Source organism: Eumetopias jubatus, unplaced genomic scaffold (genome assembly GCF_037043125.1).
Source record: "Eumetopias jubatus isolate StellerSeaLion01/CBP00866 unplaced genomic scaffold, mEumJub1_p1.0 scaffold_6, whole genome shotgun sequence".
Classification (NCBI taxonomy): domain Eukaryota; kingdom Metazoa; phylum Chordata; class Mammalia; order Carnivora; family Otariidae; genus Eumetopias; species Eumetopias jubatus.
Window position 1 is genome coordinate 15,186,379 of NW_028274812.1, and position 20,001 is coordinate 15,206,379.

The following is a 20,001-nucleotide window of genomic DNA, read 5'->3' on the forward strand; positions in this document are numbered from 1 at the left end:
TTAGTCAATGTGCTTATTTATACGCTATACCACATTGTCTTAATTATAATAGCTTCATGACTTTATAGCTTAGTTATTATGGTTTTTTACCCAACTTTCCCATCTTAATCTCAGCCTTCAGAAGCATTTAGGCTATCCTTGGTCTTTGACTTCTACCACATACGTTTTATAAGAAACCCAGAATTTTGCTTGGCAATGCACTGAATTTATAGATTGATTTGTGGAAAATTGATACATTTTCAATAATAAAACTTCTTAGCCATAAACATGGCATAGCTTTCTTTTTAATGCTCTATATTCCTAATGTCTTTCAATAGAGGTACCTAATTGTCTCTATAGAGCTCCTGCCATTTCTTTATTAAATTTATTCCAAAAGGAGCACCTGGGTGGCTCAGTCGGTTGAGAGTCAGACTCTTGGTTTTAGCTCAGGTCATGATCTTAGGGTCATGAGATCAAGCTCGCATCAGGCTCCGCTGAGTGCAGGGTGTGCGTAAGAGATTCTCTCTCTCCCTCTCCCTCTCTCTCTGTTCCTTCCCCCACTCATGCTCTCTCTCTCTCTCAAATAAATAAATAAAATCTTTAAAAAGAAATTATTCCAAACTACATTATAGTTTTTGTTACTACTATAAAAAGTATATATAATTTATAAATTAAAGTATATCTAAGTATATATTTAATTATGCATCTGATTATGTAATATTTAATTACATATATGTATAATATATTATATATATATACTAATTTTGTATTTGTTGCTGGTATAAAAATTAGATTTGGTTTTGTATGGTGTATGTTGATTAAGTGGATCTTATAAAGATTCTGCTGGAATTGAATAACAGAAAGATAGCAAAGCAAGCTCTTATCTAACAATGTTTTATACCAGATATATCAGGTCTGTCTAAATTGCTCATGGCAAAAAAAGGGAAAAACAAAAATAGAAACCTGCAATTTTTTATTTTATGGGATGCAGCTGCTAAAGGACAGAAGTTAATCTCATAGACTTTTTATCTACGGAAATACTAACAAAATACAGAAAATGAGTAGCATGGCCCATCTTTAGCTTGTATCCTTTGCTAGTTGTTAGTAAAAACCTGGTGTTTGGACTGAGATCTATGATTTAGTGGGGTCTGCTTTGACAATTCAGCTCTTTGTGGTACTGCTATCCACAAAGTAAACGAAAACTGTAGCCTTCTATTTCAGAATTAAAAACACTGAGGATATGGTAAAATCTTTGAATAGTTGCACATATTGGAAACAGAAAATACAGAAATGATATGGTCAGGCAACAGAAACAAATAAAACAAGAACTGAGACATTTTAAAAATAAATCTGAAAATCAAGGAGAAACATTCAGAAGCAGACTAAATTAGACAGGACATAACAGCAAATAGGCTCTATGGACAACATGGCGTGGGAGACAAAGAATGCAAAGATAGAGTAAAGAAAAAGAATAAAAAGATTTAAGAGAAAGTCATAAATATAAAGTACAGGTTAAGGGTTTCCTTCGTGTATGGGAAAACTGACCTAAAAGGGTCAGCAAAGAGATATAGCTTAATAAGATTACTAAAATTTAAGTCTATGGGAGCAAAAAACAAAACAAAACAAAACCTGTAGCATTCAGGCAGAGTCCAAATCACTAATAAGGAAAAAGAAAATCACACTACCACCCAACTTCTTGCCAGCAACATTTCATACTAGAAAACAATGGAGCAATCATTTAAAAATACTTGAGGAAAAATGTGAGCCAAAGACTTTGTATATAGCCAATCTTTCCACATAAAGGACACAGAAAAACAATTATAAACATTTTAAAACTAAAAAAAGCATCCTCATGAACCTCTCCTGATAAATGAAGCTCCAGACAACCAAAACCAAAACCAAAACCAAAAACAAAAAAAACACACAAAAAGATTAGAAAACCATCAGCATATGGTCTGAGGGTGGACATTAAGTATGTTAAAGATAGAGTTAACACTAAAAATTGGGGTTCAGTGCTATAAAAAAGAGCATCTAAGTATTATAAGCTGTAACAGTGTATAAAAATACAAGTGATAAAAATAAGATGAAAAAGAAAGAGTCATAGAAATTATTAGCTAATGATTACCCCATAGGTACTGGCTGAATAAACTGATAATACTTGTCTCCAATAAATCAGAAGCTGAAGTGTACCTAACACTGCAAAGTTGAACACAAAAATAACCCTAGTGGCTAAAATTCCAGGGTGGTTGAGGATGTTAAATTTCCAGCTAACTTCACTACCACTCATGGTAGGAAATACACGGTTTGTAAAGGAAGAACTCACTAAATATATCTAAATCTAGCAATCAAAACAAAAATACAAAAGACTTAACAATAAGAGAAAATGGACAAATAAAAGTGGCAAAAAGACCATTTAATATGCGGGAAATACAAAATAACAGAATTTAAATCAAATATAAAGTGTGTATCAATAAATATAAGTTAGGTTTACTCACCTATTAAAAATTATTCCCAGATTAGCTAATAAAGTAAAATTCAATTATAGACCATATAAAATAGACACCTAAAGCAAAGATATTCAGATATGAAAAATATATTAAGTAGGTGAAAATAAAAAGAAACCAGGGGTCATGATCTTGACATTAGATGGCAAAATTCAATCCAGAGAAAAGGGAAAATGAATAAAAAACTTTGCAACACAAAAATCTATAATGGGCAATAGAGCTAAAGCAAATATAAGTATGTATGCATTAGATATAACAGGTCATAGATTTCCATTAAGCAGAAATTACAGAATATATTACTTCTCAAACTCAACACCCAAAAAACAAATAACCAAGTCAATATACTACTTCTCAAACTCAACACCCAAAAAACAAATAACCAGGTCAAAAAATGGGCAGAAGACAGGAACAGACACTTCTCCAAAGAGGACAGACAAATGGCTAACAGACACATGAAAAAATGTTCATCATCATTAGCCATCAGGAAAATTCAAATAAAAACCCACAATGAGATACCACCTTACACCAGTTAGAATGGCAAAAATTGACAAGGCAGGAAACAACAAATGCTGGAGAAGATGTGTAGAAAGGGGAACCCTCCTACACTGTTGGTGGGAATGCAAGTTGGTACAGCCACTTTGGAAAACAGTGTGGAGGTTCCTCAAAAAATTAAAAATAGAGCTACCCTATGATCCAGGAATTGCACTACTGGGTATTTACCCCAAAGATACAGATGTAGTGAAAAGAAGGGCCACATGCACCCCAGTGTTCATAGCAGCAATGTCCACAATAGCCAAACTGTGGAAGGGGCTGAGATGCCCTTCAACAGATGAATAAAGATGTGGGCCACATATACAATGGAATATTACTCAGCCATCAGAAAGGGCAAATGCCCACCATTTGCATCGACATGGATGGAACTGGAGGGGATTATGCTAAGTGAAATAAGTCAAGCACAGAAAGACAATTATCATATGGTTTCACTCATATGTGGAACATAAGGAACAGCATGGAGGACATTAGGAGAAGGAAGGGAGAACTGGGGGGGGGGGAGGAATCAGAGGGGGAGAAAAACCATGAGAGACTATGGACTCCAGGAAACAAACTGAGGGTTTCAGAGGGAAGGGACGTGGCAGGTTGGGTTAGCCTGGTGATGGGTATTAAGGAGGGCACATATTGCAATGAGCACTGGGTGTTATATGCAAATAATGAGTCATGGAACACTACATCAAAAACTAATGAAATACTGTATTGTGACTAACATAACATAATAATAATAAAAAAAGAAATTATAGAATATATAAAGATAAATAAACACAGGCAGACACTTTACCTTCTACCTTAATAAGAATACATAAACTTTCATAACAAGTGTATATGGAACATTTAGAAAAACTGAACTTACATTAGGTTACAAAGAAAACCTTAATAAGTCCCCAAAATAATTGAAATAATATAAGCAGTATTCTCTGACTCCCAAAACAAAACAACAACAAAAAGTTTATTAATAACAAAACAAAACAAAAAACAAAAAATACCCTGGAAATTAAACTGTTTATTAAACAACTCTTGAATAAAAGGGAAAATAAAATGTGAAGTTGCTGAATATAGGATAATAAGTAAGATAAGTTATCTTACTTATTATCCTTATTCTAAGGATAATATTCTAAGGTAGATCAAATAGATAAGGATATTCTAAGGATAATAAAAGCAAGATGCATCAGAATCAATGGGACATAACCAAGGAAGACCTTTGAGAAAACTCTTTGCATTAACTACCTCTATTATGACATGAAAATAAATGATTTTAAAATCAACTCAAAAAGCTAGAGAAGGAACTACAAAGCTAACTGAATGAAAGCAAAAGGAAGGACTTAATAAAGTCAAAAATATAATGATGAGTTAGAAAGTAGAAAACCAGTAGAACTAATAAGAAAAAATTTAAGCTCGTCTTTTGGGGAAAAGAATTGACAAAATACAGAAACCACTAGCTGACCTAAGTTTTCTAAAAGAAGGATAAAAACACAAAATAAATTACAAGGTGGAAGTAACCATCAAGCCAGAGGAAAATTTTTTAAAATCATCAGAAACTTTATCCAATTCAATGCAAATAATTTGAAAATCTAGAAAAAATAAATAACTTGATCAGATTTATATACCAAAACTGACTCCAGAAGAGGTGAAAAGTCTAAAGAGACTAATTACTACAGAAGAATTAAAGTGGGGGTGACTGGGTGGCTCAGTCAGTTAAGCGGCCGCCTTCGGCTCAGGTCATGATCCCAGTGTGCTGGGATCGAGCCCCACGTCAGGCTCCCTGCTCGGTGGAGAGCCTGCTTCTCCCTCTGCTCCCTGCTTGTGCTCTCTCTCGCTATCTCTGTCTCTCTCTCCAAAATAAATAAATAAAATCTTCAAAAAAAAAAAAAAAAGAATTAAAGTGTTCAGAGAGGCCCTCTCTGAGAGAGCCACTGGGTCCAGAAGGTTTGGAAAGACAAATCTACCAAAATTTGAAGATTTAAAGATCAACTGATCCCAATGCTACTTAAACTTTTCAGAGCATAGAAAAGAAAACTTCCAAACTCGTTTTGTGGGGCATGTGTAACACTAATAACAAAAACTGGTAAAGACTACCCAAAGAGAAAATTGCATACCAAAATTTCTTATAAATTTCAATGCAAAAACAATAACCTTCATTCCTTATAAAAACACCTAATAACACAGAAATCCATAGAAACTCTTGTAATAGGAATACAGGAACAAAGAAATGATGGTTACTTTGCCATTATTTTTACGAGGTATTAGAGGTATTATTTAACACAACTAAATAAGAAAAAACACTTCAATTCTTAGGGATAGAAAGGAAGAGGTAAATAACCTATTTGCAGATGATATGATTACATATTAGGAAAGCCTATGGAAATTAATGGAACAACTACCCTAAACAATAAGTGAATTCAGTAAAGTAGTGTACAAAAATAACATGTAATATCAACTATCTACTTATGTGTAAACAATATGTACATTTATTTATACTAACATTATATATATATATAATAGCTAGACATAATCTTAAAAATACATGCAAAATATAAATAAGGATACTTGAAAACACTTCTGAAAGATGCATGAAAATAATCTGAACAAATTAAGAGGCACACCTGGTTCTTAGGAAGATTCAACCTCATAAAGACATTAATACTTCCTAAGCCAACTTATACATAAATATGATCTTAATAAAATTATCAAGTTTTCTTATGGAGTTAAACAAGTTAATACTAAACATCACCCGTAAAAAGAAACCAGGAAGAATCACCTGTAAACCCCTGAAAAATCCGCAAGCAGCATTGGAGATAGAGCCTGATCAGAATTAAAACCCAATTTGGAGCTGCCATAAATAAAGCTATGTGATATTGATTCATAAGTAGATAAACTTTAGAAGATAAGTAAAATTTCATAGAAGGACTTAAGTTTATGAAGGAATTGAGCGTGTAATTAAGGATGCATCTCAAATCACTTGAGAAAATAATTTTTTCATAAATGGTGCTGGCAATACTGAAAAGCCATCTGAAAAAATATAAAAATCAGTCTTTATTTCATACTGTATATCAAGATAAATTCCAAATGGATGGACCCAAGATGTAAGAGTAAAAAGTACTAAAAGCAAGCAGAAGTGAATATAATTATAACTTGGGGGCAGGGAAGCCATTCCAATAATGTGAAAGATTAATATGTTTTTGCCAAAGAACTTAACTTCCAAAAGCATTTTGCACACCAAAAGCCTCCATAAACAGTTGAAATGCAAATGAGAAACTGAGAAAAGATTTTGGCAACTTATACTGAGAAAAGCTAGTCTATCTCTAACATACCTACAGCTCCTAAAAATCAAGGAATAGAAAAAGACAAGCTGGTACAAACATGGACAAAAATATGAATACACAATTCACCAAAGAATAAATGAAAGGGCCCTTAAACATAAATAAGATGCTCGATTCCATTCAAAAGTAAAAGGAAATGTAATTAAAACCATCCTGAGATACTTCTTTCCTATCAGATTGGCAAAAATCCAAAAGTTTGACAATGTATTCTACCGGAGAAGCTGTGGAAAAACAAGCCCTCTCATACATGGCTGGTGGAAAAGCACAATGACAACGAGCCAGTAAAAAATTCTCATGGGACATTACTGGATGGAGCTAGGACAGCAGCTCCCCTTGCTGTTGCTATCAGCAACTAGAGCTCCATGGCTTTTTACCACCAAACATTTCAAAAGCTAGTTTACATTTCTTTTCCCTATTTTTTCCTGCCCATCTTCTCTTTTATACATTATACTTTCATTTAACACATTGATACTCTGGTGGTTGTTGTTGTTGTTGTTGTTGTTGTTGTTGTTTTCCTACCTCTTTACTAAAAATGTCCTCCTTAGGGACAACTGTGATCCCTAATTAATAAATGCTTAGTGCCTTCCCCTTGCTCCTACACACCTTTCTGTAGTATTTAGCATAATTCATCCGTCCCTCCCTTGGAATCAGAGACTGTGCTCCTGTTCTCAAACAACTCTGCCTTAGCCCCAGGCTGGCAGGCGGGATTCTCTTCTCCTTACAACGCCTAAAGGTCAGACTCTTAAGAGGTCTTTCCTCAGCCCTTAAGACATCTCCTCCACTGTCTTGTCTGCTTATCATATTCATCCCACACTTTTAACTATGGAGATGACTTGAATCTTTTATCTCCATCTCTCTTCTGACATCCAACTTCCTGCTGAACACAGCCTTTAGTACAGCCTTTCTCTACCTGAAACTCAACATGGATAAAGAAAAGCTCATCAGATATCCCCAATACCTACTCTTTCCCTGTCTTCCTAACTCCTGTGCATAGCACTGTCATCCCTTCAATGGCCGAGACCACAGATCTTGAAACTCTTCATCAGGCGGGCGCTCTACGCCACACTCACACTGAAGTAAGGGTTTGCTCAGGCTCTGCTCTCCTCAGAGGCTGAGGTGGATCCAGCTGCAGCCGCAACTGCTCATCCTGACCAAACCTGGAAGATACAGGAGAAGCCCTTTTCCTCTCAGGGGTATGCAGTAAGTAACCTTTCTTTATCATCATATCATGCTTGTTGCATCTTATTTCCCAATGACAAAGTCATGATGAATCTTAGAATCAGTGGCAATGAAGAGTGGTAAATCATGTAAACAGGTTAAGAAACTAATTCTCTACTATGCTTTAAAAATCAAAGAAAATACCAATGGTATGCTTTTCCCATATCTTTTCCATTTGATGAAATGAAAATACAGGTAAAATAACAAATAAGAATATTTAATGACTTAAAATGCCACTAGAAGCATCAGAACAGAGACTTCATCCTTTTTCTTTGTATTAGGAGCCCACAAGAAGTCAACAACACCAAAAAAACTGGAACTTAATCATAGATCATGAGGTCATATAACCATGACACTAATAATAAAGACAATTTTGACTGATAACAGGAAATGAAAACAAACATAGTAATTTCTTTTATCCTGAAGCCAAACTTCAATGCACTCCTACAATTAAGAGCTGTCATCAATAGGAAAATATCCAAGTAGTAATAATACCCTGACATAAGTAATATTGCAAAGATGCATAATCTGTGATCATGGACCTTGATAAACCTTTGCCAAAACCTCTTGCTGCCCTCCTAACAGCTCCAAAAGGACCAACATGTGGAATGTTCTCACCTTTAGAGTTATCTATAATCACAGTATACTTTTAGGCAGGATAAATGTATAGTAAGTATATTTATGCCAGCATGGGAATGTCAAGAGTGAATTGCTATATAAATGCAAGTGTAAACCAAGGGCTGATTTTTACTCTGAATCTATAACCATTAGAAATTGATGGAGGAAAATAACACTAGACATGAATGAACTGGGGTGCAGTGGGGACCTGCTTAGGTCTTGCTTTTGCTTGCATTCATTTGTATACCACTATTACTCTACCAGTAGACAGTAAATTCCCTGAGGACAGGTCTGCTTCTAAAACATCTTTTTTTTTTTTTATATCCTCCTGTATCATGCAGAACCCCAGAGACATGGTGGTTCTCCATAAATATCTATTGAGTTGACTTACACTGAATCCTAACTCACACAGACTTGAGTTGGTCATCTTCCTTTATCATTGGATTTTAATGGGACTTGTTAAAATACATGAAAATCTTTCCCATGCCAACTACGGAGAGGTACCTGCGCCAAAAGCAGATCTGAAGGGGATTATTTGGTTATCCCTATGTAGCATGTATGCCTTAAATAATATTAAGATATTTTAAAATTAAACTGTCAAAAATACTATTTTGATTATACTTAAGTCCATTAAGCTGATGTTTAATTGTTAATAATAAATGGTAAATACAAAAATAATTTGGTATGTAAAAATGTAAGAAGTCAAATTAAACTCCTACACAGGATTAATTCTTGGGTTGAAATTCCTCTTGAGAAGTTAAAGACTTGTGGCTTAGCAAGGTTTATTATATAGTGCTACTTAATTGCTTTTGTTTTTAAGGAGAAACCTTGGTTTCAACGGTTAGTTTTTTTGCCTTTTTTCAATAGAACCCCTACAAATGCTTTCATGACTTGATGGCCAAAATGACTTTTCCTGAAATTCCAGTATGTCTGTGTGTGTGTAATATCTTTCATGAGATAAAATTCACATGTCATAGAATTACTCCATTTAAAGCATATAATGCAATTGGTTTTTAGTCTAATAAATATTCTGATTCACTTTCAATCACAGGTAAGCAGTAATAACAGCAGGTTGATAATTTCTCCCTTTTTTTGGCCTCAATTTTTCTCCTGTACTGTTTACAATTTCATATTCCCAGGATTTGTCAGAATGCTCAATGAAAGACTTTTACAAATCAGTCAGTTGGCATTTGCTGTTGAGTAATTAAGGACTCGGAACCGGAAAGAACCAATGGATCCAGAGTCAGAATATAAATCTTTTTACCTGTGTTCTCAAACAATTAATGAGATAGAGCATAGAAAACAACCCACCGCAGTACTGTACTCATTTAAAGAAATTAAATAAATTTTGCCTTCCTTTCTTCTCTTTTTTTATCCAATTCTATAAAGCAGAGTGAAAAAAAGGTTATGAACACATTTCTTGAGATCTGAATGAAGCAAACAGTTATGCAAACCAAAGCCCACCTGGAAAGTTATAGAGGGAATCCAGCAGAATTCCCAGAGTGATGAAAACTGTCTCCAGTTCAGGACTGACTTTTCTGATGGGTGGATCACTTGTCCCCCACCCCTCCCACTGCACCTGCTTCCCCAGGTACTATAATGCCCCCCCTTCCATGTGGCACACATTTTTTAGAGAGGAGAAATCTGCAAAGGGAATAATATAGAGAGGTCCCTCTCTCCATACCCAAGAAACCTTTAGACAGATCACATTCTGAATTCATCAACTTATTTCAGGACTTTATTTTTTACTCTTCCAAGTAAAGAATCTACAAAGAATTTACATCAAGCTTTACACAGGAAAAAAAAAAAAAGGCTACTTTTTTTTCCAGTGATTATTTCTTTTTTCTTTTTTTCTTTTATGTTATGTTAATCACCATACATTACATCGTTAGTTTTTGATGTAGTGTTCCATGATGCATTGTTTGCATATAACACCCAGGGCTCCATTCAGTACGTGCCCTCTTTAATACCCATCACCAGGCTACCCCATGCCCCCACCGCACTCCCTCAGAGTCCATAGTCTCTCATGGTTCGTCTCCCCCTCCGATTCCTCCCCTTCATCTTTCCCTTCCTACTTAAAAAATAAAAGCCAATAAAAGTGTTGCTGGAAGCACTGTTTTGCTTGCATGTTTTTATTTACATGTTTTTTTCTGAAATATTTACAATAAACAAGCTAAATTGAGAAATGTTCTTGCTTCTAGAAAATGACTTTTTCTTTTCCACTTAAAATGAATGTATCATCTGGAAACAGTCTGCTATTTAGTAGAAGAGGCCAAATGCTTTCTCTGGTGCAGCAACCTGTTTTTCTCTTAAGGAAGAGAACTCATTCCTATTCCATGCCTACAAGTAGAACTTTCTGCTGTTCGATACTATTTCCTACAGACAGAGCCTCCTGATGTGGGAGCAAGGGAAAGAGCTAGATCAACAACCAGACTCTGGCCAGATACTGTATGAAAGGAATAGTCTATTTGTCCGAATTAAGCCCTGCTTTTCAAATGGACGAATAGTTGTTTCTCTGAGAGTGAAGAGGACTCGAAACAGAGTGCTTTGGCTTCACTGAGAAATCCACAAATATTTCTCAGAATTTGTTAGCGCTGATGGCGCCAGCAAAACAGAATTAGACTGTCCCTTGGAAACTGGATAGTCTTCCTGAACACGCAATTTACATTGTTTCCTCTAACAGTACATCTGCCTTCCTGCGATAGTAAACATAGTAAACTGTACTCCTGCAAGAACAAAGAGCCCCCACCAGGAATGATATATGTTGAACATTTTCAGTCTATATTTTTCCAACGCGAGCACTCAAGCAGGACTAAACGAAGAGACGCATTCCTAGTTGACACAGAGGACATACTTTGTGTTTTCTGGTGCCAAAACACACCAGAGGATTAGGTGCTAGAATGGAAAATAGTTCTCTCCATTTCCTGATTACTTTCACAGGCATTCTTATTATCTTTAACTTTCCTCTTGTAAAACACGCACACGCACACGCACACACACACACACACACACAGCACGAGAAATTACTGGGTTCTTTAATTATACCTTATAATAACCTTTATTTCTTGGTTTTCACAGGAAGAGATGACTGCATGAAGTGCTTGGAACTCCTTGCTGCAGGACACAGGGAAGAACTGGAAAGTGTGGGTAGGCTAAGCACGCCAAGGGTAAAATTAGCCTTCGAGCATATGACTACCAGGAAAGCTCTGAACTACCAGAATCAAGATATCATGGGTTGTCATCAGGGAGTAAATCAGGCAATAACTCTTTTTAAATAGACTCAAGATAGGAACTATGTCCTCCGTTCACAAATGTGGGATGGCAACCCGGCAGGTTTTTATATTCCTGTAATCGCTAAACCCCGTGCGTCAGTACTAACATCTGAGTAATTACGAAGCATGACTGGGACAAATTTTATCCTCCTGATGGTCTTGCAAAGCACAAGGTTTGGGAGAACGGGACATCATTGTCATCAATCGCAGATAAGCCCCGCCTCCAGTTAGCATTGGTAATCCATGGGTGACGGGACTCTGTGGGACTCTGGGCTCTCTCTTTTCCCTCTTTCTATCATAGAGGTAAACAGCCAATGGAGGTGGCTGATTTTTCAAAGGTTGTGTCACAGAGCCTGAGCTAAAATTAAAAAGAGGAAGCTAACGTAAGGCTCATTTTGTGCTTACCAACTGTCAGTTAAGCTTTGAAACTTAGGGATTTCTATGGTTTGTTACAAAAAAGTGTTTACTATGTACAATCTGATGGGAAAAGAGCAACAGGGAGGGCAGAGTGGTTTATGCTAATCAGAGAGTTGGATGTTATCAAAAGGGCTAGAAGCCTGCAAGGTAAAAACATAAAAGGTTGTTCTCAGCTATCACTCAAAACCATCTTGCAGGTAGATGGAACTTCAAACGGGCTGCTGAGCACATATTTTTACTGTTATGCACAGATCAATGTCAGCAAAGGGAGTCATCCCTCCAATACAAAGGGTAATTTAATAATATTGAAATTTCCTAATATTTGGGTGCATGTTAATTAGGAAAGTGTAGAAAATTTTATATTATAAATCAAATTTTATTTTTTATATTTTATATTATTTATATAATTTACACTTATTTATATACTTTTCTAATTAGTAAAATGTGCCTGAGTGTCCTTAAATGCATTAAGATCTTGAGGAGTTTACTCGATAGTGGCTTTAGTTATGGGAAAAAATAAGAAGAAACTTATCCCTGTTTGGAATTCAGAAGCTGCAGAATAGGTTTGTGGAGTAGAAGCAGAAGTGGAAGCCTAAGCCAAGCGCATTTAGTAATTTTATAAATCCTTTCAAAACAGACGGATTTTAATTTCTGCAAAGTCTTTAAGGGACCAAGCCAGGAATCGATGAGTAACAATGAATAAGAAGTGAGTGAGTTGGATGCCAAGAATAGCTGAAATGACCATCAGATGATGTAGATTCTACTGACTGCCATAAGCCACCCGGGTGACTTCAGCCAGTGAGATTACCAAACAAGATTAACAAAGACTTACTGAGAATCATAGAAGACTTTGTGCATTGGAAGTAACAAAAAGATGAACAAGCTCTGGTTCCTGCCCACAAGAAGCTTACGAGCAGGTGAAGAAGAGAAGACACACAATCACAATGTCTGCATGGCCGAAGGGACTGAGAGCAGACCACACACAAGAACTGAGACCAAGGAAAGGCCCCCTTCACCTACAGAGGGGACAGCGTGAAGAAGAGTTTAATGGAAAAGTACATCTGAAATAAGCCATAAAGAATGGATACATTGCTGACAAGGAATCCTAAAGGCAGAGGACCTTTCAGAAAAACTTGAAATGTGTAGTTATGTTTATGCCCCTCAGGCTGAATTCAGTACCCAGCTGTTTTTAGCCTGGACAAGAGCTCACCAACTTCACCTAATCCTTGGCACTGCCTTTTGGACTCACACCCACTGGCCTTCCTCATTTACAGCATTTGACTGGTTCTGCAAATGTTTGTGTTTAGAGAGTCATAATAGAGAGTCATAATTATCAAGATAAGAAGTCTAGACAGTGTCTTCTAAGGAACAGAAAGAGCCAATTGAAGCTGAGTCGGGAAGCATCAGGATCACAACTATGCCTTAAAGAAATCGGGGGCAACACTGTGGGGGCCAGACTTAAAGAAAGAAGGGGGGAGGCCAAGAGAGACAGACGGTAGTGGAGAGGCAATAATCTGGAGAAGGGACAGTGAGGACCTGTGCAGAGGGCACATGGGGGCAGAGGGATGGAGACCAAGGGGAGCTATGGGTTTCAGAAATGGTTCAGAAATGACTTGATAGCTGGATAACCTGGTGGGGAGTGGTGTGTGTGGAATCCATGATTAACTTAAACCGTATAGCTTCAGTGTCCAGGTGAATGTTGATGTCACAAACAAAGAGAATAAAGAAAAGGAACAAAATGGATAAGGCAGATAATATATTCAAGGGAGGGATATGGTGAGTCTGAAGAGCTTACAGGGCACTGAAGTAGAAAAGTCAAGAAGAGTTGTTCTCAACCAGGATCAATTTTGCACCTCCCCTCCTGCCACACACTGGGCATGTTTAGAAATGTCCAGAGACATTTGGGGTTGTTATCACTGCGGAGGAGGGGTGTTATGAGTCTCTAGTACGTAGGGTTCAAGGGTGCTGCTAAACATCCTAAAATGTATGGAACAGTCACCACAAGAAAGAATGAGCCTGCTAAAAATGTCAGTAGCACAGACATGGAGAAATCCTGGTCTAAAGGAAGTGAGAACTTCCAATCGAGAATTGAAGAGAGTAGGAACAGAGGGAGATGAGAAATTTCACTCATTCACACTGCAGTAAGAGACTTGAGAGAACATTACCTACAATCAAAGTATGTGGGAAAGAAAGAGAAGCAGGTGGTGGACAAAATCCTAGGCAATATCAATACCTCGTTAGCAAAATGAGTTCTTTGGGGTGGGGTAATGTCACAAATCATTTCACACTTATTTTTTAAGTCAACTCTACCCCAACATGGGACCTGCATTCATAACCCCAAGGTCAAGATTTGCACGCTCTACTGACTAAGCCAGCCACGTGCCCCAAACTCTTTGATATTTAAAATGCAATGACATGATGACTGTTTTCAGAAAGTGTGTACTCAGAAAGATAGATATGAATGAAATGGGGAATCATGGAGAAGATCAGTAATGAATGAACATCCTAAAAAATTAAGCATTGAAGATATATTCCAGTCTGTAGCAGGGAAGCATTGCATGTGGTCTGCAAATCTGTTATAACTTGGTCACAGAACCACACAGCTGTAACACAAGAAAATTAAGAAAGAGGAAGTTGGAGGAGGAGAAGGGGGAAGGGTGGATGAGAAGAAAAGAAGGAAGGAAGAAACAAAGGGAAACAAAGAAGAGGTGCGGAAGGGGGAAAACGGCAAGACAAGAGAAACGAGGGGAAGGGAGAGAAGGAAAGGAGAACAGGAAAAAAAAGAAAAAAAAGGGGGGGGAAAGGAGAACAGTAGAGACAACCTCTAAAAGACACAGAATACAGCGCGAGCGAAGTTCTAAAGAACAAGACTCATAGCCAGCCTCGAAAATTTTGCCAAACTCTAATATGGGAATCTATCCCACGAACAGCAAAATCTGCTTCTTGAACAGTATCATCACCGTTTTTCAAAAACTATCTAACACAAAATGACGAAACAGTAAGCAACACCTGTACAATTCTCCAGTACTTAAATAAATTTTGCTGTGACTCTGCTCCACTAGGGCTTGCCAGAGGTTGGGAGGCCTGGAGAGGGACAGGAGATGGGGAGGTAGTGGGGTGCTCCAAAGTGAAGGAATGTGGAAGGATGCATCATAGCCACCTTGGCAGCCTTAGACTGCTGAGCAAAGGCAAAGGAAGTTTGCGAGAAACAGCTAGAAGATGGTCTTTTCCCATTCAAATTGTTATGTGGCCCACAAATACTAGGTATGCCTGGAAACCAAAAGAGGCATCACTGACCCAGAAAGAGGGTGAAGAACATGTGCACAGTGTTGAGCCAGATAGATCTTGAATTCCAAACTTGGCTCCACCATTGGCTAGTTTGATGCTGTTTGCGAGTAGCAGAATGGCTCGGAAACTTAGCTTCTTTCCGGTCAAGTGTGAATGGTAGGCTTCCCACGCATGCTGTGATGTTTAAAGGACACCATGTATGTAAAGTGTCAACCCAAATAAAACACATTTAATAAGGTTGCACATTTGAAAACTGAAATCTTCACTTTTGTAAATGAACAAGTAACTTTTATGAACTGAGAAAACTGGGAGTGGCCTTCAGAATGCTAGTCAAATTTCCTCCTTTAGCTGATAGGAAAATTGGAGAAGGAAATGAAGAGGCTATTATGGTTTGGATGTATGTGGGCCAAAAGAGACCTTAATTAAAGGGAGGTTATTCATTTTTTTAATATAAGATGAAGGTAGAGTTAGAAAATTAGAGTCCATAGTTATATACATATGTGTATATATATATATAGAAACATACATTTTATGTGTATATGTACATATGATATACAAATTACATATGCGTATATTAGAAATAACAGAACTTCTCCGAGGATGCTCTATTATTGATGCCTAGCATCATCCAGCAGAAAGTTGTCCTTAACTTTTCTGTGAACTTCACTAGACTATATCTCCCACATTCACCCCTTTGTAAATACATCCCATAAAGTTCTTGGGCACCTCACAGAGTACCAAATAAAAGAGTTTTAGGAATAAACTGGTGATTATAAAGGATGTGCTTCCCCCAAGCTACAGTCAGGTCACTTACCTGTCTAGGAGCAAGTTAGGAGCAAATAGGAGCTTCCCTGGGTGCTCCATGGAGCGCCAGACAAGTCCAATCATCAGGATCTCTAGCCAGGCACATTCCAGAAGGTGGACTTGATCATGGAGGCTCAAATCGACAAAGCCTAAAACAAGACAAGAAAACCCTGCTGACTTAAAATGAAAAGTCATCATTACCAATGAAATGAATGCAACCAGGCATCTATTTCCTATTAGATGGTATGGCATGTAATGGAAGCACACTGGATAGGAAAGTTAAGTAACTATTTCTAAATCTAGTATATCAATGAACATTAATGTAGCAGCAAGTTTCTTGGTGCCTGAGTGTCACATCTATAGAAATATACTAATTTACACAACCCACTTGGCTATTTATAAAGTTCTATACTTAGTGTTAAAACTTATCTTAGACATTGTTTTTTACTTAGACATCTCTAAGAGCCCTATGTGATTACTATATTTCATTTCTGATTCAGTCGCAGATATTTAGGTACGAGAAATTTATTTTTATTTTTATTTTTTTTTAAAGATTTATTTATTTGACAGAGAGAGACAGAGTGAGAGAGGGAACACAAGCAGGGGAAGCGGGAGAGGGAGAAGCAGGCTTCCCGCGGAGCGGGGAACCCGACACGGGGCTCGATCCCAGGACCCCGGGATCATGACCTGAGCCGAAGGCAGACACTTAATGACTGAGCCAGCCAGGCGCCCCCAGGTACAAGAAATTTAAACTATTTGTCTTAAACCAAAGACCAAAGTCACTAAATTTCTTTTTCTTTGTTTCATCACTAAGCCATGCTCTTTTTTTTTTTTTTCACACCGTGTAAAAGAAAGCCTAATGAAATACCATGTGTAAATACGTAACTTGGGGGAGAATAAGTCAGATGAATAAAGTTGACATTATAATTACTTCTAGTAAGAAATACGAATGTGCCTTTGTTTGATAAAGGCTTTAATGGGTGATTAAAATCTTTCCTAATCATTACTGACAATATGGCAGATGCCTAATGATAATAATAATAACAACAACAATAAGCGAGAGGAGGAGAAGGGGGGAAGGGGGAGGAGGAAGAAGAAGAGGAGGAGGAGGAGGAAAATGGCCAACTTATTGAGCCCTTACTACGGTTTTGAAGTACTAAACAATTAGCTGATCATTTCTGATACATGGATGGGCCATCCTTACTGCTAAGTAGGTGACTAACCATATAGAGAACCCCCAACTAGAGAAAGACCTCAGAGTCTTTGCCCCCTGGAGTCATCATCCCCTAATCAAACCTCACCAATTCTATCTTTGAAGTAACACTAAAATTCTTCCTCTCCTTTCTATAGTCCCACTGTTACTATTTTAATTTAATTCCTAAGAGTCATCTTTCTGACTTTTGTAAATCAACATAATTATTTTGAGACTTACCCATGGTCTTCCATGTATGAATAGTTGATTCTTTTTATCGCTGAGTGGTATTCCATTGTATGGAAATATACAATAAATAAATGTAATTTGCTGATCCTTTCATTGGACATTTGGGTTGTTTCCAGTCTGGGGCTATTACAAATAAAGCTTTTATGAGCAATCTATGTACTAATTTTTTGTATGAACATAGGCTTTCATCTTTGGGGGGTAAATACTTAAGAGTCCAATGGCTGGATCATATAGTAGGAGTATATTTCACTTTTTAAGAAATTGCTAAATTGTCCATTTTATATTCCCACCAACAATAGATGAGAGCACCAGTTGCTCCACATCCTCACCGATACTTGGTATGGTCAGTCTTGTTTTTTTTATTATTTAAAAAAAATTTTTTATTTAAATTCAATTTAGTTAACATATAGTGTATTATTAGTTTCAGGAGTAGAATTTCTTTTTAATTATAGATATTCCAGTAGATGTACAGAGGTATCACACTGGCTCTGTGGTTTTAATTTGGATTTCCCTAATAACTAATGATGTCGCACATCTTTTCAGGTGCTTCTAACAGATCATTATCATACATTGTACTGATGTTAATTATGCATTTATCTGTAAATTCTGCTAGCCTGCATATTCATCAGAAGCACCAGATGCATGATTCTATCAAATTCTGCTTTTTAAAATCCATATTTGTCAAAAAAAAAAAATCCATATTTGTCGCACCTTCTCCTACATCAATCAACCATTCCAAGGACCATAATAGTGTAGACTTTCTCAGAACAGGTATCTTCCCATTGGAAAAAGTGGGTTTCACTCATTTAAAGCAGGGCTTGCAACCGGAGGAAAAATGGGTAGCTCTGTTCATTTAAAAAAAAAAAAAAAAACAACCAAAATATTAAAACACAGTGACTGGGCTTCAGGCCTCCTTGATAGAAAAAGGAACAGGTATCTGTCTGTACAACCCCCAGATATTTACCTCTGGAGTACACTGGGTTTAAAATGGACTAAACTTGTTCTGGAAGAAACAGTGCCTGAGGCAATAGGGAATGTTTTTTTTTTTTTTCAATACCCAGTGCAGTGTCTAATGGGATAAATTGACTCCAGTGAGCAGCACTTAAAAGGAAAGCTCTCAAGGAAGTTTTAATTCTCTAAGATTTTACCCCGATCTTTTGGGTAAAGCCTCAGAATAGCAATGGAAATGGACACTGTCAATTAAGCTCACTTTCAGAAATATTAACATTCAAAAGTGATGTCTCCTGAGATGCCTGGGTGGCACAGTGGGTTGAGCGACCGACCCTTGGTTTCCGCTCAAGTCATGATCTCAGGGCCATGAGATTGAGCCCTGTGTTGGACTCCACGCTCAGCATGGAGTCTGCTTGAGACTCTCTCTCTCCCTCTCCCCCTCATGCTCTCTCTCACTCACTCTCTCTTTCTCTCTCTCAAATAAATAAATCTTTAAAAAAAAGTGATGTCTTCTTTCATGACATTCGCTGTTTTATATGGGAAAAAATACAATCATGTGATAATGTCATCCATGATGATATGTACACCATGTTATTCAATACCCTCCAGAAACCTCAAACACACACAGGATGAGATTGGGGAGTATCTTTTGAGAGAACCACAGCTGGTCACACAACCATTTGATTTTGGAAAACCAAAGGAGTATTTTCTGGTAACAACCTTACATATTAAACTGAATCATACTTTTTAATTCTCGCTTCAAAACTTCAGTGCGGGGCACCTGGGTGGCTCAGTCGTTAAGCGTCTGCGTTCGGATCGGGTCATGATCCCAGGGTCCTGGGATTGAGCCCCACATCAGGCTCCCTGCTCCACGGGAAGCCTGCTTCTCCCTCTCCCACTCCCCCTGCTTGTGTTCCCTCTCTCGCTGTGTCTCTCTCTGCCAAATAAATAAATAAAATCTTAAAAAAAGAAAAAAAAAACCTCAATGCTATTTAAGTCTGACACTTTTAGTGGTCTCTTGGGTGCCTCAGAAGCTCACCATAACCATTTGTACCACACAAGTCTGGTGATTATGAAATCTGTCTGAAGTATGTCTGTTAGCAATAGTTTTCAGTCTGGGTCTAGCAAAATCGCTGGGGCCTTCTGTTGAGATGATGTAGATCTCTCAAAAAGAAATAGTCTCTTTAGTTATCTTTCCCAGCTGTGCACATTGCCTTCAGACAAGGGTTATTGTACCTCTTGCACAGTGCCCTTTGCAAGTTCCTGGGGCAGGGGTGGCAGTGGGGGCGCAAAGATGACTATCAATCAACCTTCTTGACGAATGTGAAGGCTACTAAAGACTGTCCATTAAAGACTTTAAATTCATAGCCAGTGGAGATCAATAATGTACTAAGTCCCACACAAAATTATATTATCTATCAACAGACATCAAGTTTCAATCCTTAGCTTTTTCCTTATAAACAAGAGGAATGATCCAATGTGCAGTTTCAACTGGATCTGCTATAATAACATAAAGGCATTCCACAAGGTCTTTCTTGAACACTTGAAAGTGTTGCCAATATGAAGATGGGAGGGGGAAGCATTTATGGGATATGAATAGAGGCATCAGTGACAGATATTCTTACAGGTGACATAGT

At 37.3% G+C, this 20,001-nt stretch overlaps 1 protein-coding gene across 2 annotated transcripts in view; it reads right to left on the minus strand.

The window, feature by feature from the left end:
- The window catches only part of ESR1 (estrogen receptor 1), a 379,111-nt gene that overhangs the window by 60,973 nt on the left and 298,137 nt on the right, over positions 1–20,001 (minus strand). For both annotated transcript variants that reach the window (XM_028103407.2, XM_088023837.1), the window contains exon 6: positions 15,983–16,121. In XM_028103407.2, coding sequence (XP_027959208.1) covers positions 15,983–16,121 — 139 coding nt within the window. The remainder of the gene's footprint in view (positions 1–15,982; positions 16,122–20,001) is intronic.